The sequence below is a fragment of the Lepisosteus oculatus genome, chromosome 17 (genome assembly GCF_040954835.1).
Source record: "Lepisosteus oculatus isolate fLepOcu1 chromosome 17, fLepOcu1.hap2, whole genome shotgun sequence".
NCBI classification, from domain to species: Eukaryota; Metazoa; Chordata; class Actinopteri; order Semionotiformes; family Lepisosteidae; genus Lepisosteus; species Lepisosteus oculatus.
The window spans coordinates 20,743,895-20,769,055 of record NC_090712.1 but is presented as its reverse complement, the minus strand read 5'-3'; the positions used below and the strand labels follow the sequence as shown (position 1 = coordinate 20,769,055).

Here is a 25,161-nt window from a genome sequence, read left to right as displayed (position 1 = left end):
CTGTGACAAATTACCTTTCATTTTTGGAGCTATTTTTTGTTATTTTAAAACATATCTTGTGGATTTAACAGAGTGACTGTGAAAATGAATAGGTGAACATAATTAAAGTGCATTTTAAACTGTGATCAGGAGACTCTTTCATACATTATAAGTTATGGGAGTCTTGAACAAGCTACCCAGCCATGTTGTCAAAGTTACTACTCTTGATCAATTAGCTACTAGTAATCAAGAGAACTAGATAGACCAAAAGGTCTCATTTATAGCCTCTCTTATCTTATTTCAAGTTGAACATGAAAACAATAGCTGATATAAAAATACTAAATACAATGAACAATTCTCATAATATTTAAGAGTTTGTATCTGTTTGTGATATATTTACTGTAGTTCTCTTGTATCATTATCAGGTGTGCTCTAGAATTAGGAATGTCCTTCATATCTGTGCTGTAAGGAAGGAAAGGCTTATTTTTGCATAGTGTTTACAGGGGTAATGTGTCAAATACACTTGTTTTACTGAGCCAGTGGAAGATTATTTTAGATGCAAGGAAGGCAATATACAGTACTGTATAAAATATCGTTTTAACGTTTTCAGGATTTGTTTATACATTTGGTAAATACTGGTGTGGAAAATACATGCGGATTTCCTTGCCTTTGCAATTTACTGTCTGACAGATAGTTATAAATATATTAATGAAAAACTTTATTATGCTCTCACTGTTTAATTACAATGAAGGCAAATTTTCCTTAGTTCTTTTTGTGTCTTTCAGTCTGCATGGAATTTTGCTTGCCTTTATGTTTTTATTTTATCACCACAAATAGTGAGCACTTAGAGTAGCATAATCATCTAATAACACCTTGTTTTTGGCTTTATGTTTTGGTATTTGGCCTCATTTAGCAATATTCCTTTGTTTTGGTGCTGAAATAATATTTCTATAGGGGATTACTGTGCTACACACTAAGCTGTTTTTTTTTCTTCTCATGCATTTTAATGAATAGAGGAGGCCAATTATTTCCCCAGCCATGCATTTAAATAAGCAACTGCATTTTGTTTGTGATACAGACACTTGTAAGACTTGATTAGAACCACCACAGAGTTGCACTCTCTGTATAGCTACAGTATGGAACTGGTTTAAAGTCTGTAAATGAAAACCTAATCTTCCCTTTTACAAAAGACATTACAGAGCATAGTTTTTTTACTTAAAATTAAATGTATTTCATCTCTTAAGGACAGCAGCAAAGCTTTGATATTTCCAGAAAAGCATTGCTACAGTATTTCATGTATACTGTATAATTTATAAATCATTAATCTATTACTGTGCTTTTGATGTTTGTTTTTATAAATAGTAATTTTAATCATTTAACATTTAAGTATACAGTAAGTCAGGTTAGAATAATAAATGTCCCATGCCCAGGGCTTTATGTATTGTACATATTTACTTATATATATAAGATACACTATAAGATATTAGCAAAAAATGTTTCATCCTACATTAAACATGTACAGAATAAATGTGTATAGTACTGTACCTGCTACATTCTTTATTCTTTAAATGTGTGTGTCTGAATGATATACCCTTTTTTACTGCAATATATTACATATTTGGCTTTTTAGCATTAAAAAGAGATAACATTGTGCAGCACCTTTCACTGCTGTGCTGACCATGGATAATGAGAATGAAAAACTCATTTTATCATAGATTTTGCAATAAGAAAATCTAAGTAAAAATATAAGACTTTTTGTCTTAAATAGATATCTTATAAAGCAGATATCTATAAATAGATATATGCTAGAAAACAGAAATATGGAGTATATTCACAACTAATCCCATGAACTGATGAACATTACAATTTAACATTGCAGAAGCTGTTACGGTCCTAAAATATTGCTTATGTTCTAAGTTATCATTAGTACATTATTCTATCTACAAAATATATTCTACTCTTTAATTTCTTCATTAACAGCAATTTTATTTAAGGGAAGGTCCATTGAAATTAGAAATTAATAAAAAAGTAGGAAACATGCAAGCAAGTTCCTGTGTCACAGAACTACTTCAGTCAATGTTTCAGTAAACAGTTATAAACAGTAGCAGTTTAAAGAAAAAAATGGTCTATGGTTGGCCATCTTAGTCAACACAGAAACCCCTTTTCATCTTGTTGTATTTGTATTGCCACTAGAATGATACCTAGTGAGTTTGGAACACTTTTTTATTATTGCCTACATTTCACAAAGCACATAATAAACAACTACAGGCATAAAACATATTTAAACATGTGAGGTGCTAGTCTGAGGCAGATTTTAGTGCAATGAAATCTGTCAAGTTTCAGAGTGAATAATTGCTGGCTGTCCTAAGACTGTAGTTTGAAGTCTGAGAAATAAATCATGGTCAGGTGGCCATTCTGGTTTAAGCAAGAACCTCGTTTCAACATGATAACTGTATTGTCACTTGAGTGGTACTGATTTAATTATGTCTTAGGAGCAGGGTTTGAGGTATCAGCAAGAAAACAAAATGGTGGTCTTATGGTTTATGCAAAAAACTTGTTTTACTGTTTTAAATTTGTTTTTCTCATTAGAATGGTACCAATCATCATTTGTATAAGAGCACCATGCAGTAAAGGATGCCTATTAGAAAGGACAAAATGGCAGTCAGGTGCCCAATTTGGTTAAGCAGAAACAATATTGTGCTATTGTGTGTATTGCAAGTGCATTGTCACAAGAATGATATCTACATAGTTGGAAGATAACTGCCTAAATGATTTTGAAGAAAAGCAGATAGTATTGCAAGATACTTTTTGACAAGTCACGACCCATTGTATATGTCAAAAGTATCACTGCAAGCTGTGTGGTACAGTTCTGAAGGAGGTGTTGGTCTGAAGTCAATCAGTACAGCAGTTCTCAAGATGTTGGTAGTTTTTGGAACCATAATTGTTGCCACTGTGGTTTATGCAGGTATGACACTTTGCCACATGTCAACTTGCCACAAATGTGTTAACTTTGAAGTTAATTGTTCACACAGTCCTTGACGAGGAGCAGTTCACATATTAATAATAATAATAATAATAAGAAGAAGAAGAAGAAGAATTGCTTATAGTTATATAGCGCTTTTCTGGGCACTCCACTCAAAGCACTTTACAGGTAATGGGGACTCCCCACCACCACCACCAGTGTGCAGCATCCACCTGGATGATGCGACGGCAGCCATAGTGTGCCAGAACGCTCACCACACATCATCTATCAGTGGGGAAGAGAGCAGAGTAATTAAGCTAGTTCAGAGATGGGGATTCTAAGGAGGCCATGATTGGTAAGGGCCAATGGGAAATTTGGCCAGGACGCTGGGGTTACACCCCTACTCTTTTCGAGAAACGCCCTGGGATTTTTAATGACCACAGAGAGTCAGGACCTCGATTTTACGTCTCCTGTTTACAGTATAGTGTCCCCGTCACTATACTGGGCATTAAGACCCACACAGACTGCAGGGTGAGCGCCCCCTGCTGGCCCCACTAACACCGCTTCCAGCAGCAACCTAAGTTTTTCCCAGGAGGAATATTGAACCACATTTTGCAAGCTTTTTTGTCACAAATATAGTAGCGTATCTGGCCCAGTATACCTACCTACTGTAGTATGAAGTTGCTAAGGTGCCCAGGGTTTGAACATGAACAGGTTCAAAAATGGGAGGACAAAATCCACTTAAGACTTCCACTTTGAAGGCCTTGAAATAAAACGCATTTATGCAATCTTTAGCTGGCAGTACAAACCCTCACTAAACCTGCCCACTTGGCATTAATGTGAAGAAACTCACACCGTCTGTTTGCTGATCTAAAGGATTATTTCTGATTCATTTGCATCAGTTTGCAGATATTGATTAGTGTGGGGTTTACAACAAATCCTGCTTTTCTCAGGAGAATTCTAATAAAATCAGTGCATGCTAAGTAGATAAGTTTGACTCTGTCATTGGTCCATGGAGAAATCAACCATTTTTGTTAGACTGAAAATGGCATTATATGATCTTATGTTTCTAATAATTTCATAATACCAGTAGTTTTGGAATGATGCTTGACAGTAGCAGATTTATTTATTTCACTTCATTTAAATATAATTGTAATGCATGAATAATAATTCAACACTGTAATCAAACAATGGTTTTTGGTAAAGTATGTAATAAAATCTTCTTCTAGACTCTCTAAAGAAGGGCTTTGAGGAGACATCTCTTTTCAGAACTGAGAATTGTCAGAAATTAATTCTTCATACAGTATTTTGCAAAACCTTGGAAGTGTTACAAATGAACACAATTTTTCACACAATAGGGGCATTATAAACCCTGGCAGAGGTAGAGTTATTTAGACTGATAACTTCATAAATCCTTACTTTGGAGTACTTATTGAACCATTAAGACCCTTGATATCAGTTAGCTAAATGAACAGTCTTATTTCTTTTCTATTTGCTCCCAAAACAAATTTAGACCTCCCCAGTCTCTCTTTTTGTCTTCAGCCTGGTCCAGGCTCTGTGTGGCTGTCTTGGTCTCTCAGGCACAGCAAAAAAGTATTTCTTTATTGCCCCATACCTTTTCTCTTTTTTTACATAGTTAACCAGGGCAAGGAGAATTTTGGGAGTTTTAATCCTTCCCTAGCTCTCTTGGTCCTTCAAAGAGTTCTCCACCCATCAAAGTGTCACACATCTTGCGTCATAGCATGAAAAAAGACCAGTCTGCCCAACCCAACCTCCTAACCTACTGGAGTGGAATGTCCTAGAGAACAATGTAAGCCAATCCATATAACTGAGTCAGTTCTGTTCATCGCACTGTGCAGTTTCCATGCCTTTGCACTTCATTCCTTAGCAGACCCACCAGGTTCCTCTGGTATCTTCTGTTTTCTGGGAGACATTTCCACCACAGTTTCTTTCTTCCTTTCCTATACAGTATATTGGCAAATTTCTAGTTTTCTTTGCCCTCCCCTGTTAGCACTAACTCAGTGCATGGCATTGTCTTCCTCTCTCATGCTGCTGGAAATAGCTTTATTTCTTCTCTGAACCACAGATTCTCCCAATGTAGTAACTCATCCATTGTGTTTTTTATGTTTTCTTGCCTGACTCCACCAGCTCAGAGGGTTAGCCACAGCAGACACACTCTTTTAGCTCTATCCTCTGGGGTGAAATTATGGCTTTGGCATAACTGAAGCATGTTCAAGTAAAAACAAAAGCAAACAATTCAAACTGGTGAGTTCAGCTGAATGGCCTCCACACATTTGTAACATTTCTTAGTTTCTTAAAAGCAGGGTGCATTTATTTTCACAGCACAAATAAGAAGAAAGTCTAGATCCTCATTTAGTGGTCAACTCTAGAGTTAGATCTCTACATTTAGTGGCATGCTGTATTTACTGATTCAGACCTATAAACAAAACCAACTGTGAAACAATCATTCCCTCCTTCATCTTTCAATGCAATTTCTGTTATACTGTAGCATTCACTCATGTCACTGTTTTTTCTGTTAGCTAAAATGACAAATGTAAGTGTCGCTCAGCATTTTATTCAGCCCTGTCCTCTTCCTCCAGGATCTCTGAATGCCTGTGTAGATCTCCAACAGCAAAGAGTTATGGATCCCTCCTGCCTTATAGTCCCCTGTAAAACTTTGACCTCTGTTTCACGGTAAACAGGGTAAGGAGAATTGTAGTCATCTACAGTAAGTGTTAAAATATGTAAGAGTTGATGTTTGTGAAAATAGTTGTTTTCTGTCATATTATCATCTCAGAACAGTTTGCTAATGTTGGCAGTGATGATAATTGCATATATGTAAATGGTACTGTCGTTGACACCATAATATTATAGTAACATCACACCTGATGAGTGAGCAATATTAGATTTAGAACACTTGCTATCATTTAGAAATTATTGATGCTAATTATGGTAATGGATGGTAATTATTGATGATATTGATAATAATTATTGATGGGAGGTAATGCTAATGATTCAGTAGTTTGGTTAGATCAATGGTTTTTAATCTGGGGTGTACATACAGCCTGAAAGTGTGAGATGCCCTATCTGTTGATGAGAGACATGCCTGACCTTTTAGAAGGTAAATCATTGCAAACACAAATTAAGCACAAGCATGCACTGTAAGTACCACTACTTTGTTTAATCAAAGTTAGATATTTTAAAGGTAATTTTTTAAAAGGTGTGAGATTTTTTTCATATTTTCTTAATTTGACTGCTAAATTAAAAAATACATCTCTTTCATTCTATAATTATGATATATCTTAGGTTCAAAGAACTGGCCTACTTCAATGATTTTTAATAAAAGGTGCAAGAACATATTTTGAAAAAGGGTTGCAGGCTACAGTAAAGGTTAAGAACCACTGGAGTAGATCCTAATACATGCAAGAGAGAGACAAGATAAGCAGAGAATAGCTTGCCTGGCTGGTTGAAAAGTTCAAGTAGGGAGTCGCGTCAGCGTGCGTAGGCTGTAAAGGAACAAGTAAAGATTTATTCCCTGCTGAAGAGAGAAGAACAGAAATACAACTTTTCGGTTGTGGAGCTTACTTCAGATGGAATAAACCTTTACTTGTTCCTTGTTACGATCCCTGCCTCTCAGCAACAGAAGAGGCAGAAGAAGGCGTAGCCTTACTTAATCAGTCTACCTATCAGTTTACTTATTCACCACCACACCCCCGTCTAATCCTGTACTTAAACACCTATCTTTTCCTACCTCCTCGCTCAGTATTGGTTTTCCTTTCGAGCTTCCTAGTTGCGCTACTCCTTCTGCTTTGTGTCTTTCTTGGTTTTTGGATTACGGTTTTTCCCCCTTTGTCTACGGTTCTGGATCACGGTTTGGCTTCGGTAACTCGTTCCCTGTTTGGATCTCTGGCTTCCCCTGGACTTTCGGCTCGTTTCTTCGACTGCTGTTTTCTTTGGATCACGGCTAGGCTTTATGAGCTCCTGCAAGTGGGTTCAATCACTGGTTTCGGTTTCTCTTACGGAATCCCTGACAGAATACTGAGCCATTTAACATGGACCCAGCGGAGCAAGAGGAGATTCGCTTGGTTTTGGATCAGCACTGGCAAGCCTTACTCCAGTTACAGGCTGCTGTCCAACAGATTTCCGCACACCTGTCGGCAATGCTGCCTACAGGCAGTCGAGAAAGTAACGCTGGAGCTGCCACTTCGGCTCCGACCCCGCCAGCTCCTACACCCACCCCTCGACCTCTTCCACTTACTCCACCTGATAGGTTTGACGGGAAACCTACGAAATGTCGGGGCTTCTTAGCACAGTGTGCGCTGGTTTTCAGGCTCCATCCAGAAACTTTTTTTTCTCCTCAGGACAAGATTGCCTTTGTAGTTTCACTGTTAACTGGCCGTGCTTTGGAATGGGCTACTGCCCTGCTAGATCGTGGGGCCCCCGAAGTTCAGGATTATGATCTCTTTTTAGAGAAATGTAAGGGTTTTTTTTTGTCGTCCCTTAGTTGGTCAAGACTTCGCCTTCCGCCTCTCCTCCATCCGCCAGGGCCGCAGGTCTGCACAAGATTATGACATAGATTTTCGAGTAGCAGCAGCGGAGACTCACTGGGATGATGAGGTCCTTATTTTTCTTTTTCGTCAAGGACTTTGTGAAGAAATAAAGGACCACCTGGTAAATATGCCGCAGTTGGGCAGAACCTTGGAGGAAGTAATTTCCTAGGTGTTGGAATTAGAGCTTAGAATTAATCAGAGGAGTACAGAAAGATCTCGGACACCAATACTAGAGGCTCCTCGGCCATCACCTACCAGAACTTTAGACTCAGAACAACCTATGGAAATAGCCCACACCCGGTTAACCCCTGAAGAAAGAGAGAGACGCTGACAAGAGGGTCGCTGCATGTACTGTGGAAAATTAGGACAGTTTAAAGCTGACTGCCCTGCTTCATACTCATCCTTAAGGCGCCGCCCACCTTCTCAAGATCTCAGGTGGGTCATTCTGTATATGAGTCATAGTTTACCTAACCATAGTGGTCTTAAGCATAAATATACATTTGCATATGTGCACGTTTTAAAGCAGTGCTTTCACTGTTACAACATAAGCATGCTTAAACTTTAAACATGCTTAAACTTTAAACAAATATTAATCAACACATCTGAAATATTTAATAACACAAGTTATCAACGTATTTCGCATACTTCAGGAAGTGTGTGCCCAGCAGGTGTTGTGTTTAGATTACTGAGGGTGCTCAATGAGCACCAGGAGTCTATTTAACAAAGTGAGATTCTTGAGAGGTAGAGGAGATTGAAGAGTTTATTGCCATGTACATGTACGTTGGAATTCTTATTCACACTGATCTCTTGGGACATGCAGTACAACAGACCAAACAGTACATTACAAACATAATTGATAACAACAGGAACAATAAATATTTTGTGGGACAATAAATATGCAGTAGTGAGAAAAAAACATGGTAGACAGTGCAAAAAGTGCATACTGCAGAAGTGTATTGAGTCTGAGGAATTGTAGTTAGCTGGACAACTTTAGTCAAAAGATTGACAAAAGTCTGAATTTTTGGTTTCATGAAGCAAGATCAAACTGTATTCAGTTAAGTGACTGCAGTAGTTCCTGGAACTCATCCATGAATTGGCTTTATTATTTTGTTCTCTCTACAAACAACTGGTAGAACTGCTTTTACTCTGGCCTTTGAGAGTATTCACATTTTGCTAACTCATTCATGACTATTCAGGTTATTAACTTATTATATTACTTTAATATTTAACATATTGATATATAAAAAATGATTAATAAAATGTCAATATAATACACATATTGTTATTATATTTTGCTGTTACTTAGTAAAATAAAAAATCTTTATTTGTTAGAAGTATAACTCTGAGCATCACTCAGGTCACAAGCATTTCATTTTCCATTACAACAATCACAATGGCAAAATCTAGTTAAAACAAGCCATCAAAATGTTCCACAAATAACCATGGCAAGTGACCAAGTTAAAGGATTTGATGCAGATGTTTGTGAAGAAAGTGGAATATGCTACCACTACTACCTGTGTAAATATATTATATTTAAATTCATAAACGACGTTCAGAAGCTTTTTTATTTTCAGCCAAAATTCCCCTTTAGTTATATGATTCCACATTGATATTCTATTTTAAGTGGATTTAAATAAGTACGACAACAGATTATTATAAGCTAATGTTTTCACTAACATCTAATGTACCAGAAGTGCCACCTACAGTTTCAATCTTCTTTGGCCAGTGAAGATTCTTTGGGCTTGTAACATGGTATGGTGAAGTCATATTGATGCGAGTTTTGATGCTCAATCTGCATGGCTGCATCTGTACATAGGCGAGTGGATCTAACCTTTCTCCCAAAAAAGGTTTCTCTCAACTTTCTGTAACAAAACTCCATTTGGCAAGAGTAAAGCCACCCTTAAGAAGGGAATTCTTTTCTTCTTGAACTGGAAACTGTTTCTCATCCTTTTACTGTACTGGCAGGAGTGTGTTTCTGCTAAGCTTTTAGGTACATTTCAGGGATTGTTTTTGCTTCTCATTTCCTGCCAGTTTGTTAAGAGACCTGCTGTAATTTTTTTTTATTATTGCTGCATTTTGTTTATATCCATCTGAAGATTTTTTTTTACTTTGCCAAAATCACTGAGGAATTATTGAGATTCTAGGTATCAAACTCTAAATTCAAAAGTGTAAGCTTTGCAACTCATTCATGAAACAGCTCGAATAGAGTATTACCTTTAAGTGCTCTTTGTTTCATTTGAATATTAATTATGCAATAATCCTCTTTAGACATGCCCTTTCCAGGGATATACTGTATACTGCTTTGCTCTCTCATTTAATCATAAGAAAATGCATCTGACAACTAGGAAAGGAAAAAAAAAGGTTTCTTTTGGGCTCAGGAATGTTTGGGATTTTCTGATAAGTTAGCAGAGGATCATATATTTTTAAGATGTTAGCTTTGATATACAGGTCATTATGATTTTATTATTTTCCTCTTCAAGCCATCAGCAATTAAACAACACTGTATAGACTGGAATTGGCATTTTTTATTCCATTTCAGTTTGCATTCTAATTGTTAATTAAGTCTTATACTGTACATCCCTTATAGTAGCATAGGAGGGATGAAAAACAAGCACCCTACTGTCTGGGTGAAATGCTGTTTCAGAATGCTGTTGTGCCCACAGACAAATTAGTGCTGATTGGAAGAGCACTGCGGCTCTTATTGCTGACAGTATTGCTGTTTTGCAGGAAACTAAGACTACCCCGTGGGTAGCCCACTGACTCACGGCTGTACTTGGCTAACCAGTTACTGCCTCTTGGGGAATTTTGGTCACAGCTGGCTAATGATGCAGCCCAGATCTGAACCTATAGTTTTTAAACTACAGTATAGTGCTCTACCTGCCGGCACTTTGAAAAAAGTGCCTTGAGTTGAGTGAATCAGGCATGCAATGTACTGTATTTTATTTTTATTTCTGGAATTCATCCTTGATATTTTTGCTGAATTATTAACACATATTTTGCATGAGTGACTCTCAGTTGAGATCTCTTTGGTGTTTTTAGGGTCTTTCAAAATAAATACGTAAGTATACAGTTCTAGGGCACAGAGCAGGCAGTTCTTTTTATTGCATTATGCTGCAAGCAGATCTTTTGCTAGCTTTATTGCACAAAAAAATTAATTGGTGCCCTCTTTAGAAACCTATTATTTAACAAGTAACTTGTGGGGGAGGGTCAATTTAAATGTGAAAAATATATAATCGACAAAGTGCAACAAACATTATACGAAGTAACATACAGCTTTGCCACATGCACCTTGAGTTGATGCCCAGAAACTGTTTTCTAATTTGTCCTTGTACTCTATATAGCCAGTTTAATAGCTTTTTTTTGGTCATACTATAAGTTTTTGCACAATTCTCTGTCTCCGGATTGAAAGACAGTAGACCACACTTTGTTTACTGCGAATATCTTTGTTAATCCATGGTTACTGATTGGGTTCTATCCAGATCTTGCTGGTAGGAACACATCTATCCACACAGTAATTGATCTAGGATGTGCCCACCTCAGTAACCTCAACAAGATCAGTGGAAGTGTGTTTGAATATTCTCCTATGAGTCGTTTCAAAAAAGTCTATGGGGTCCTGCTCGGCGGTGCAAGACCAGCGCTGTGTGGTCTTTACTGCAGGTGGCGCTCTCTAGCTTCTGTTTATAAGCAAGAAGGCCTGGTTAGACTTTCTCAAATCCGGACATGAAAAGAAGCGGTACGCACCTTTAATGGTGGTGTAACAGTGGTTACTCTACTTTGTTGTTGTCTCTAGTGGGAACGCAGATGGACTGAAAGTACTTTCGTAGTGGGTTTTTTTAAGATTGCTATGATTGATGTGCCTCGCCATGATAGAGACAGCTTCCAAATGCCTGTTTTCATATTTACTGATGACGTTGAGGAATGTTTAATCATTAGCATGCGGGTGGATGTGATCATAATAACAGTAGAAAATTTCTAAAGTAGGTAAAAAGGGTGATATTTGATAGTCTGATATTCCAGATTAAATTAGCAAAATCTGTATAGAATTTTGTTTTTCTTTCTCCTTGCTGTTAAAATCAGCTGTGCAATCCATTCTGTCAAGCGTGAATCCAGGGAAGGTTTATGATAAATCATTATTTCCTTTATTTACTTAAATTTAATTTACTTAAATTTAAACTGTTCCTTGTAGAGTATATGCTTCAGTATCTGTATTGTGTTGAACTTGTTGCATCCTACAGTACATTTTCCTTGATATTTTGCATATATAATTATTTTATACATTTTGAGAAGTATTGATTTTTTTGTTTAAGTAATGAGATTTGTATTCAGAAAGAGCAGCCATTGTTTTCTTTCAAACTGCATTTAAGAAAATATCAAGAGAATGATGATTTCTTCCATATTCCTGAATGTACAGTAAGTACCTACAAAATACCAAATTTATTCTCAGTTCTTTGCTGTATCCTATCTGGCATTTAATTAAATCAGATGTAAAAATAAAATTCCTTTTTAGTAATCTAATAGATTTATGAGCATTAATTGAAACTCCAAGGGTTTTAAAATATATTGGCGCAGTTGTCCTGTGGGCCATGAGAAAATTAACGTTATAAGGTGGCTCGGTATTGATCCAGTAAAGATAGACTTCCTTGGGGAATTTTAATTCAGCTATCATTTTTTCAGCTCCAGAAGTAAGAGCATTTGCTGGTATGTTTTATCTTATTTTAAATTTATTTTTCAATTTTTTTTTTTATCTGAAGGACCTCAGGTTTTTTTTGTTACTTTGGAAGCATCATTGGCTTCCTTTAATTAACTATATTTTCTACCCAAAGAAATAAGATGTGACCATAAATTAGGTTTATCTATGTCAAAAAATCTATTTTTTATATTGAAGACTAAAATAGAGACATTGCCTGTTGGTTCTCTAAGTGAATTAGCACAGCACCTAGGGAGTATAAGAATGCGTTGGGGAATATCTTTCACCAAGTGACAAATAAGGGGTCCACTAGCTTAGGGAGAAAACTCTATGCAAGCATTTTTTGTTGTTGAGTATGACAGAACATTAATTTAACAGTAAGCTGATTGATACATACTATGTGCCACTTTTCCCCTTGTGCCAATATTTTTTTAGTGATCATTAACTTTATTACACATTATTTTATTTAATTTTGGCTTATGTTAAAGGGGAAATCAAGAGTGAAATCAAAGTTGAACATAAACCATACCAAACTGCAGTCCAGAACGCATTAGATCATTGTATACGATCTGTAAGCTTCAAAACGCTTCCAAAGGGGGAACTCAAATATTTGTTGTCTGTACTGTATTTACATGTGGATGGATTCTGAATACAAAAATGATGTAGATATTGCAGCTGAGAAGTAGAATGAAGAAGTAGGGTTGGTTCAAATAACAGAAAAATAAACTCATGGATTAGAGCACAAGAGAACCTGTACAGCATGTTCCATCATTCAGAGTGAAGAAACTAAAGTGACAATGGACCTGACACAGTGAGAAGAATGCACCAGTATCAGACAAACATCCTGAATTAGATCCAAACTGATAGCAAATGCAAGGGGAATGAAGGAGAAGACCTCCTTTAAAATGGCAAGATGAAATCAATAAATTCACAGGAGTATGTCTGTTGAAGGTAGCTAAACACCGGACTATGAGGAAGATCCATGGGAAGATCTTCTGCTCCAAAGGTCCAATGACTGAGTTCGATATTAACTGTTGTTCAGCTTTATACTTCTTTGTAAAGCATCACCCATGTTTTACATAAAGTATGATGATAAGAACAATTCTTATGATATTGGTCATTCTTATAATACTGTCATTTAAATGGCATTATGGTACTGATACACTTTATTCATTTTAGTGCACATTGGTTCTATAATGCATGTGACTGTAAAACAATATACAGTAAAGCAATAACATGGACAAAATGATAGGTGTTTTAAGGTGAATCATTTTTATAGTCTAATAAGCAAATAAGCAAGAATTACATGTATAATGTTCACTTTTCAAACAGTGAAAAAACTTTCCAAACATTGTAGTATCTTAGGGTTGAAAATCTTTAGTATAGTGATATGCCTTTATCAAAGAAAATTTTACTGCATTTTGATGTGTAGGTTGAAGGCTTCAGTTCTTGATTTTTCTTCACGTGTGTTTCATGCATATTCAAGTTCAATGCTTTCATTTATCAGTGTCTTGCAGCTCTTCTTGCTACGAAAGATCACTTTAATTTGAAGTTTCTCTTTCAGAATTTTCACCATTGATTACCAACTATCTTTTATGTGAGAAATTAAAGGATAACTATGGAAATTAAGATTAGTCACAGTGTACGCTAGAACTGTATCAAGGCATTTTACACACTATGTAATTGTTATGAAATCAATGTATTGACACTTGACTGCAAAGTTGAAGATTTTAGTAATAAGGCAGGGATAAAACAAAAACAGTTTAAATAAGGACAATGCAAGGGTAAAGGTTTCACTGGATTCAGCTTGTTTTATGTTTATGCCAGATGATATGTCATTGTGGATTCTAGGCATTGAATGTCTTACCCAGAAGTGTGCACCAGATTCCTCCAGAATAAAATGTACTGTATACAGCACACGAAGCCCTTATTTGATCTTTATTTAACCGTCTTTAGACTAACCTGTGGAAACTGCTATAAGTATAGGGGAGCTTTTATTACATGAGAATGGATTACACCAGGCTTCCTATTCTATTACTTTATTAAAATCAATATACGCTTAATGCAGTTTTGTATTTTTATGTTCCAGCAATCCATATCACTTTTCCATTATCATCTTCTCTCGGATGCTCATCAAGATGGTCGGGCATTTTGACGGTCCAGCTAAACACGGTGCTGTGCAGAGAACACCAGCTCATTCACATTATCTGGTTTCATCACAACATATCATCATTTCTCTGTATATTTGTACCTCTTATTGGAAGTAAACTGTTATACTTATCACAAGAGGTTATTCATATCAGCCATTGTGAGCAGGTCAGGAAGAGGGAATTTGCAGTGGCTCGGATAATACTTTATCTCCATACTTGGTTCTTTTATCTTCAGTACATGGGTTTGAAAAGAGCCTGAGGGAAAAAGACAATGCTCTCTTTATACCCAACACTTCATACATGAGCATGAGCTGGGGTGTATTTTGTAGGGGCTGTATAAACCTCTTGAACACAGCAGTGTACCTTAAATATACAGTATAATATGACTGTTCATTTTTTAATTCTGAAATTAAAAAAATCTGATTAATTAAAAATGGAACTTTCAGTTTTAGTTAAGTATTTTGCAATAATGTTTAAACAAATTTATCTGTGAACTTTTTAAGAACATAATTCTATAAGTGCTGCATCTATAAGTAATATAACTGGTCTGATTGAAGAATGGACAGATTAAGTAATTTGTGTCATTTTTTTAACTTTTTGTTTATCCAGGAAGGGAAAGAAAATGATTGACTTGACACCAAATTTTTAAATTTGAATTGTATTATCTATCAGCACATTGCTTTCAATGTAAGCCAGTGTAACTCACACAATATAAAATGTCTTATGTGTAAAACACGTTTCTTTTGCTGACTGAAATCATTCAATATAATTTCAATTGCAGGTCATTATTTACCAATACATACTGGACAATCTTTCCTCTGAAAAGAAGTTATTTCAAAGGACCTGGAAGCATTGGATGAAGATGTTTAGTAAGCCTGAAAAAAAGAGGATCCGTAAACTGACGTTTCCCAGACTAGTGTTCTTAATTTTGTCTTTAATAAACTATAGTGCTTTTGGTCAGATAATCTGTAGCAGACAGATGTCCACTGATTGGCACTTACAGCCACAGAACATCACAATCAAGTGGACCTTGACAGAAAATATTTGCTCAGATGACTCTGAGTGCTGGAATATTAAAAAGAAAGATGGGGAAAAGCATATGTCCAACATTGAACTTTTTAACTTCCCACAAATATGTCCCCTTCATTTACAACTAGGAGACAAATTGTTTGTTTCTTTTGATTCAACATTAGAATTATATGGGATCAAGATTATCAATGTGTCCAAATATGAATTTGAAAGTTGTTCTACCACTAGCTATTCTGAAGATCAGGTACTCTTCATGAACGACATGAAGGACGATAAAGAAGTTAACTCCAAGTGGCTTACTCCTGCCACTCATTACTTTATAGCCATCCATGAAGACAATCCTCAGTTATGCAAGTTGGGTCTTCGAATTAATGTGACTGTGAAGGAACAGTATTGTACAGGCTCCAGAAATGCACAGCTTTGCTCTGGAAATGGGGTTTGTTTGACTCGTGTCTGGGAAAAGAAGTACAGCTGCCAATGCAACAAAACCTATTCTGGAGAGTTCTGTGAAGAGTACGATGCTTGTTCTGAAAACCCTTGTTGGAGTGGCGCAACCTGCCGGAGCCATGCAGTAACATCCCATCAGAGCAAGCCATATGAGTGCATATGTCCTTCCAAATTTACAGGTAAGGAGAATAGGCTTTAGTAACACTGCCATAATCCTATTGTTAGGATCTGGTGTTTGCAATGAAAACAATTCACCATGCTGCAGTTTGCAGGTTCAGGTTTGCTCCAGCATACCTTCAGTTATGAAAAATTAAATAAACAATTTAAAATACCATAACAGAACCCAATTAAAGAGAAATAACATTTCTGTGTTTATGTACCTAATGATTTTTTTTGTTTATTGTAATTACCTGGTTTCCACATTTAGATTAGTGCAGTTATTTGAAGTATACACTGATATGCCTGTGGGCTTTATATATGAGTAACGTTTTCTTTTAATTACCATAATTATTCATTAAATTGTTTTCTGTATTACCTGAAAGTCTTATGCATTGACCTCCGTCTTTTTTCTAATTTCCTTTTTTGTCAGAATTAATTCCACAAGTTTAAACACTGGTTCAGCTTTGGTGATTTGAGTGACTTGGAGCAGCTGGCAGTTGAATACCTAGTGATCACAATTGTTTCCTTATTCTCTGGTGCCACTTAATCCTTCAGATGCTATAAAGGAGCATCATAGCCATTGAACCTGGTGTTTTTAATAGGTGCCTATAGTAAAAAGTTGGAGAGACATTTTTGTATTAAACTAGCTGCTAGGTCTTTGTAAAAAGACTGCTTATTAAAAATGTTTTGCTTCTTTCTAGTGCTTCCCTTAATAGAAAAGGTGTAAGCTACTGGTGATGTAACAGGCAAGGTATGTCTGTGACTGTTGACACACATTTGGTGAATCTGAATGAGGTGTATGCTTCACAAGTTCCCTCCTGCCACATAGTTTGTCAGGATGGTTCCAGATTAAAGGAAAACATTGTGAGGCTCCATCTGAACAGTAAGATGGTCTTGCCAACTCCAGGGCTTTTAGGAATTGTGATCCCACAAACGCTTCACCATTTCTGATCATTTTATTGTTTAATGTTTTAAAAACTAAAGTAACAGGTATCCTGCAGTTCATTAAATACTGAAAGACAATATTTAAAACAATCCATTATTATAGAGCATTTTTGTTACTCATAGCACATTTCATTGTTAGCACAAACTAATATTGTTTTGATGTTATCTTAACATTAATAGAAATGCTTTTCTTTACCAGGTATCCATTGTTTTGATGTCATTGGTAACTGCAGCCCTTCCTCATGTCATAATGGAAGCTGCCACATCATAACTCCAAACTCCTTTCAATGTGTCTGTGACCAGGGGTTTACAGGTAACAATAAAACTAATTAAAAATTGGTCAATTTGAAATTTTAAGTTCACTTTGACATTTTCCTACTTTTTAATGCACTTCTGTTAAATGGATTTTGAATGCCATCTTTATGATAAGTATCCTAAGAATTATCATGTATAACCGTAACAAATTTACAAAGTAATCAGGAAAATGTCAAAGTATTTGTACTGTAGCAGGGGCACAGATATTTAAACATAAAACTAAACATGTATGATATAGGTAGTTTCATTATGCTAGCACAGTAACATTATTTATCAACAAAGGGTCTTGTAAGTCATTGCTAGTAATTTGTGTGATAATGATAATGTTTCTTTATTAGCCCTATACAATTTCTTGCATTAGGAATTTGTCTTTTCACATACCCAGCTTTTCTCCATGAGACACAGACACACAGACAAGGAGAGAAGCCTGGGGTCAGAGTGCAGGGTCAGCCATTGTATGGCACCCCTGGAGCAGTTGGGGTTAAGGGCCTTGCTCAGGGGCCCAACAGAGTAGGATTCCTCTGCCGGCCGTGGGATTTGAACCAGTAACCTTCCAGTCACAGGCACAGATCCTTAGCAACAGAGCCACTGCTGATCATTGAAAGCAATACAAGCCATACATCTGGTACACATGAACAAGTAATAGGTTTATTCCATGCTGAAAGGAGAAGAAAGAAAACACGTTTCGACCGTGGAGCCTTCTTCAGATCTGGTACATGTTCTTTACACCAGGTTAGAAAGGTTGTCTTGTGGGGTCCTTTTCTCTAGCAGAGCCTGGACAACTATGTGCCTCTTTTTTAATATCTGAGCCCAAGATATAACACATCATTCCAACTCATGCCACATACTCTATATTCCATTCTGGTGAGTAGAATATCCATAACATTACTGATACATCTGGTAAGATAGCCTTTATTACATAAGGACATGTTGTTCTGCTGGAGTGTTGTCATATCAAGATGAGCCTTCAGGAAGGGCAGCAAGTGAAGTCACATGACTTAATCAATATTGTACAGTGAAGTAATGTTACCATTAAAGTAGAAGTGTAGTTTTGCACTCCTACCTAGACCATCAAGCTTGTATGATTATCTGTTGAATTCTGTGGATTCTTGTGTATCTCTTGTTCTCCCATATTTTCATGTATCACACAATATGAGGTTAGAAATTGCAGGTTGTGAACACCCCAGATGAGGAGTGGCCATTTGCTGATTTAGTCCAGTCCCCATCATACTAACATGATACTTTCATCACCTTCACCCAAAGAACTCTCAGTAATTAAATGATTTAAAGCTTATGCAATATTCAGTCACTAACATGTCCATCAGTCAAGAATAACTAATTAAAGACGCCAAAAACCTTCAATCATCATCCAACGTGTCTAAATTATTTTTCTAAAAGCATGAATGCATAAATACATTGATGCCTTTTTATGCTCAGTATATGCAACATAAATTGGATTAATTCTGTGATGTTAAAGTACATGTAATGCATTTATTTTTATATTTTCTATAAAAGAATCCATTAGGGCTTAAGAGAAAATGAATATACTGTATATAGTATTTCATGTAGTATTTTCAAAAAGCTTTCTTGACAAAACAGTTTACTTGTACTTTGCCTCATTTGTAAAAGAAGTTCACAAAAAACTGTTCATTTATATTAAGTAATCAATTTCCCAAATCAATTCACAAATTAATATTGAATGAGCAATTTATTACTGTAGAATGATAAATTCTCATTTTTGTACTGTTACAAAAGATTGGAGTTTGGACCTAACAATGAAGATGTTAGTAATTGCTTTGGTAGTTTCATATGGATAATTTTATACACGAATAGCATTTTTTCTGAAATGTAAAGCTTACATAAAAAATAAAAAAGTTACATAATGAAGAAAGGCTGACCTATTTTTAAACTGGGACCCATTTTAGATTGCTGCCAGTTGCCAAGACTCCCTTTTTGTTCTTCTAACCTTTTTGAACTGAATGTGAATGCATCATTTTTCTGTGCTGCAGATGCTAGTGAAAGAGAATAAGATATCAGATTTAGGTTAATGTATAGCAGGGTTAAACCGAAAATCTTCATTCCTATACTTACCTTTTTATTTTTTTACCTATCAATTTTGTTTTTAATGAAGAGAATGGCAGAAAATATATTTTTCTCAAAAACTAAGCTACAGTAGTGTATTTGTACATGATACAGAATGTATAGAAGTGGTAACTGAATGTATTACAATGATAGGCTTGTTATACTGTACAGAACTACAAAAGAACAAAAAATGTTTAGTTTTATTTAGCATTTAGTTGAATTATTTTTATACAAAAGTGACAGGAAGGGAATTGATTTCAGCAATGAGAAAAACATCTTACAGAAAAGCCCCCCTTAAGCAGTAGCATGGTGTGGTGAGGCCAGGCCAGACATAGTGTAATAAAATTACTGTCCCACCCAAATATGGTTTGTGATCTAAGCCTTAACCAGTTTTCCCTTTTGTCTTAAACCTTTTTTTTAAAAAAAGAATGAGTGCTTTCTGCCTGAACTAGCTGTTGTAGATACTGTATCCTACAGAGCTCCCAACTCCTCTCCCAGTGGAATACTGGCTCCTCAAAGAGTAATCTAAACTCTAAAACCTTTTAAACACAAGCCTAACCTGATCGACAGGTAAGCACTGAGCATTATTAGTGACCCACTTCAGTGCTGACTCTGAAACTAACTTAACCAAAAGACTTTGTCTCACCACAAGTCTTATCTTTAACCAAATGGACTGGTCTTACCATGATAATAGACTAGGCCGAATTAACCAAAAGACTAGACACTTTCACCTGTGTACTTTATACAATACATTTTGTAACAATTGGCATTCCTGTTGGGTGCCTAGCATGAGCTGAGGGGATTTAACCAACCTAGTTTTACAGTATGAATTACATTATATTGATAAACAAGTGGCCATAACCTATGTATTCTTTGCCAGCCCTCAGATAGTCCTCTTTTAGTTTGTCATATGCCTTTTCTGCATCTAACAAAAGCACCTCACAGAAGATTAATTGGTATGAATCTTAATATATAGTGCCATATTAGAAAAAATCATTCTTTCAGAATCTGCTGATTTATAAAGTGCCTTACAGTACGTATTTTTTTCTAAAGAACGTTTGCCAATCGATTTACAGTATATCTTGAGTTAAATAATAACAGCTTGTAGTCCGAGCATTCTAATCTTAACCATTTTAAGATGTAAACAATTTTAAAGTGATTATGGATTTTTATGGAAGCTGTCAATTTTAGATGCAAATGTTATTTAATTAAGTATTAAGTGGCCAGCTGGAGCCCATACTTGCCAACAGTATCTCTGGTGAACATAAGCAAAGTGGAAAGGTTACAAATGAGAAGAAGCCATTCATAATCCAACCTGACTAGTTGCTAGAACTTTATTGATTGGAAGACCTCATCCAGCAGATTCTTGAAAGAAGAATTACATATACAAGGTATTTTTGTATTGCGTTAAATGTGCAGTTTTCTCATCCCTTTTATGGAAGGGCACTACATTATATATTATGTAATTTTATAGTCAACGGGTACTAGCCCTGTCTTGAGCAACTGCTGGAAGCTCCATGAATTTTAAGTTGGAGTTTCATTAATAAGATATGAATAACATATCTTGGATCCTGATGCACAACTGGCAGAATACCATCAGACCCTGGAGATTTTTAATCTTAAGTACCCCTTGTACCTTTAATGCTTCTACCTCTTCTGTGTTAATACTTTGATACACTCATACACTGCACTACACTGCTCATAACCCCGAGTGTCCCGTGTCTAGGACAGTGAAGAGAATCCAAGCGCAGGCGAAGAGGTAGGTAAGCAACAAGCTGATGCAGCAAGCGAGCAGGCAGACAAACCCAAATCGAAGATATAGTCAAAAAAACAAGTAAAGTGGGTAGCCAGGAGAACTTGAGAACAAAGTACCAGAGAAATCCGTAAGCAAAGTCAAAGAGAGGAAAGTCTGTGGCCAGGAAACCAAAAGAATGCAGCATAGGGAAAATCCTCAAGCGGCGTGAAGCGAAGGACGGCCAGAACACAGAAGTAAGCACAGAGGGAACACCAAGACTAGTAAAAGAATCACTAAGTCTGAGTGCCATAGCGTTGCAGGAGGTCTAAATAATATCGTACAGATAGGAGAGGTGTGGTGATTAGCTATGCACAGGTGGAACCAATCTTCCGCCAGAGTGTGTTGTCACAGCAATCAGTTGATTGACAGATCTAAATGAAACTGTCAGTTGCTGTGGTAATTCTGGTGCTATCATTCGCACTCCAGTTGGAGCAAGCATGACTAATACAATATAATATAGAACACTATCCTTTTGCAGTCTGAGGCATGTTGTTCATTTCTTCCTTTGATGGTGGAATGTTATTTAAACTGGAAGATTTCTGCTCTGTAATGGATTGAGTTTGCTCCTTCAGATCCCTTCAGCCTGTACAGTTTCAGTTTGGTTTAAAAATTCTTCAATCTTGGTCATGTCTGTGCTAGCATCAGATGTATAGTTAAAGAAAAAATGTCCTGGAAGATTTTACTGACCTGCACAGAGTAAAATAGAGCACAACATTATTATGATCTTTGATTGTCTCAGAAAAAGGTAGACATTCATTTTTCTATTAGTCGTTCATTACTTTATGTACTGGGACGATTTCTCCTGTTCCAGACTAAGTACTAAAACTTTTATATTCGGTACTCCAAGCAAATAGATGTCAGATCTTAATCCTGAAATGACACTTTTATTAATTTTCCAGATGCTGGATTGTATTTTGCATTTACATTTTACATTGTGGTATTACATTTCTGAAGGAAATGCTTACCAAATCCCCTAATTAAGAACTTAATAACCTTATACGTTAAGGATTGTTGTTACATTCTGAAACATAATCTTCAGTGTGATGTTTTAGGCATCTCATTTTGAAGAAAGAGAGAGTTCTTGGAGTTGCTGCCTGGAAAAAAAAACGGAAGAGAAAACAAGATCATGATCAGCTATACAAGTTTGGGAAAACATTTGTGGAAATAATATGTTGCAGGAAAGGTGAAAAAAGTGGATAAAAGTGTTATCAGTATGAGAGTGTTGAATCTAATGTCTGTATGTTAAAGATAATCTTTAACACCATAAGGTTTCAGAGACAATAATGTATTCTGTAAACAGTTTATTTCAATTTTGTGAAAATGTTAGCATAAAAACACTGGGTGCACAAACCAATGATATATACAGTATATATAATATATATATAATGTAATGTTAAGTATAACCTTCATTAGAAAGACTTTCAGTACCGTTGCTTAGACCATTAACAGTGATATTTATCTACCTGTCAATTACTATAAGACCATGACTGTAATAATTATTTTGAAAGTGGTGTACTTTGGTTTGAAATGAGTCTACTGAAGTAAAACAATTTGAACACCTTTATGGTGCAAAATAACTAAACATTTGTCTCATTCGATGGGAAAAAATAAGCCAAATTTTTTAAACTATCTGAAAATATTTAGCAGTTATGTAGTGAGGTGTAGTGAGAGCTCTCTAAGAGCTGGATATGTAGAATGAAACTCCTCAATAACAGCAGAAAATAAGTATACCCAGTAGGCTACCACTAATAACATATTGTTACAAACCTTAGTTGGATCACGAATTTACTTAGGCAAAAAGTAATGAGTGTTAGGTAATATCTGAGGCATGTGTTTTTTTTAATTCCCTAGCGCAAAATTAATCAGAATGAAGCTTGGACAACACAGATATGTATTAACAAAACACAACTACAGAAAAACAGATACTGCATGTACAAAGTGATGCATTCCAGAGGCTTATTTCTCACAGCTATAGAATTTCAGACTTACACCCCAGAAATCTAAACTATGTAGTAAACTATGTAACATCTAAACATGCAAAAATTGATAAAAACCTGTGTGCTAATAATGAAATACTACTCAGAACTGAATCTACCTTCCTACAACATAGATACCTCCAGTAAAAGTGAATGGCACTCAATCTTCCCATTTTAAAAATGCATCACCAGCTAAGAGAGAATGTTTTTAATCTGAGGATTCCACAATAGGGGAAATTGGAATTTCCAAAAATAAATAAGACAGCATTCTAGCCAGAGCAAGAGGAGAGTTCTAGTCTTCTGTCTGTGTTTTTCTTCAGCTTTACCATCCCTTAGTATAGTTATAAAGATTTAACATTTAATTAATTAACCAGTGTAAACCATTAAAAACTTCCTGTGATCATCTATGTTTACTTGCCTCTTAGGTCACCTACAGCTAGGCAAACACCTGAAATGGTACCTACTTTTACAGGCTTTCTGAGTAAGGATTTGAGTAGTGCAACTGAAATGTGAATTGCAAATGTCGCTTTTGATCATATTGTTTTGACCTCAATCAGAACAGTATGATAATGAAAAGGAGAAAGCAAAACATTCTCACTTTTCCCATAACAATACAGTGGTGTGTTCATACAGTAAGTACTCAAAAAACAAAATGCAAGTTCAGTTTAAAGCATATAAAAACTGTTCATAGAAATCTGATGAGGTGGAAAGTGTAGCAGAACACAGCTCCTGGCATCTATCACTGCCAGCCCAACTATTTTATAAGAGTGCATTTTATTCCATGGTTTAGAAATCAGACAAGTTCACATGGCCAAGGCAGTGTCTCACATTTGATGGGAAGTCCCTCAGTGGGAGGAGATGTCTGTCAGCAAGCAAAGTTTCCCAGGTGTTCCACTGCAATGCAAGTGCTGCATCTATGACTCTGACAGGGTAAACTACTGCTTTTTAGACTTCTTACCATTTGTTTTCAGAGTGTTTGCATGGCAAATTAGATTTTTGAGGGTTTGCAAATATTAACTGGAGCTGTAAAATCTGCCCTTAAATGAAATGTCAAACATTATTTAAAAGAAAATTGTGTATTTGGTGTGACAGCATCTTACATACATCACCATCAGAGTTATAGCAACCTGAAGCCTATCCCAGATGCTAGGTTGAAGATAGGTGGAGGGTACACAGACACACACAAATCAAGAGTTAACCTAGTCACGTCTATATAAACTAAATAGACACCAGAGTACCCAGAAAAAAACATGTCTATCCAGGATGAACACAATAAAGTCATATGATAGGTGCTCCAGTCGAATACAACCCAGGACCCAAGAGATTTTTGGTTTTCAAGAGGTTTTGAAAGTAGAACAAAAAAGGACAGACACAGAGGGCACATTGATTTACATCACAAACAGAGGGACAGCAAATAGTAGATTTTGACATAAAAATATCATATACAGGTATATAACTTGAGAGGTATTTGAGTATTTACTACCTTGAACCTGTATTGGTTTCTAACAATCTCTATGAAAGATTGTGTTAGAAGAACATGGTGTGTTCTGGTATTCAAACTGGAAAGACAGTTTTGCAAATTATACAGAGAAGATTTGACTATTTCAGCTGTGTTGCATGTCTTAAGCAGCTATAATTGGAGAAATTGATGACAGTAATTTAATAGCCTAGTATTGAGCAGTTTAGTGTGCAATTTGAAATACATTTGACTTGAACCTGTTTAGCTGAAGGAATGAGAGTCAAAAGGAGATGCAGAATAAAGAGCAAAGGGGAACCGGCACGTAGCTTCTCTTACTGACCTTGCCTTTCAAAAGCATTCACAACCATCCACAATTCTCACAATTTGTTGTTTTAAAGCTCACATTCACGATACTTCGATGATACTTTTCAATTAACATACTAATTATACACAATCCACTCCACACTTTCAAAGCAACAAAAAAATTAAGTATAAAATTAATTTGAAAGAAAAATAAAAAAGTCCCAAGGTCATAAGTATTCAAAACCTTTGTTATGGCAACACTAAATTCATTTAGGTTCACAAATTTATCTTAATGAGCCACATACTGTAATTAGTTGATATCA

The 25,161-nt window shown here is 36.0% G+C and overlaps 1 protein-coding gene across 1 annotated transcript in view; it reads left to right on the top strand.

Moving 5' to 3' along the window:
* eys (eyes shut homolog) overlaps positions 1–25,161 on the top strand; it is a 352,522-nt gene that overhangs the window by 5,413 nt on the left and 321,948 nt on the right. The window contains exons 2-3 of the mRNA XM_069179989.1: positions 15,110–15,983; positions 17,108–17,221. Coding sequence (XP_069036090.1) covers positions 15,185–15,983; positions 17,108–17,221 — 913 coding nt within the window. The 5' untranslated portion in view covers positions 15,110–15,184. The remainder of the gene's footprint in view (positions 1–15,109; positions 15,984–17,107; positions 17,222–25,161) is intronic.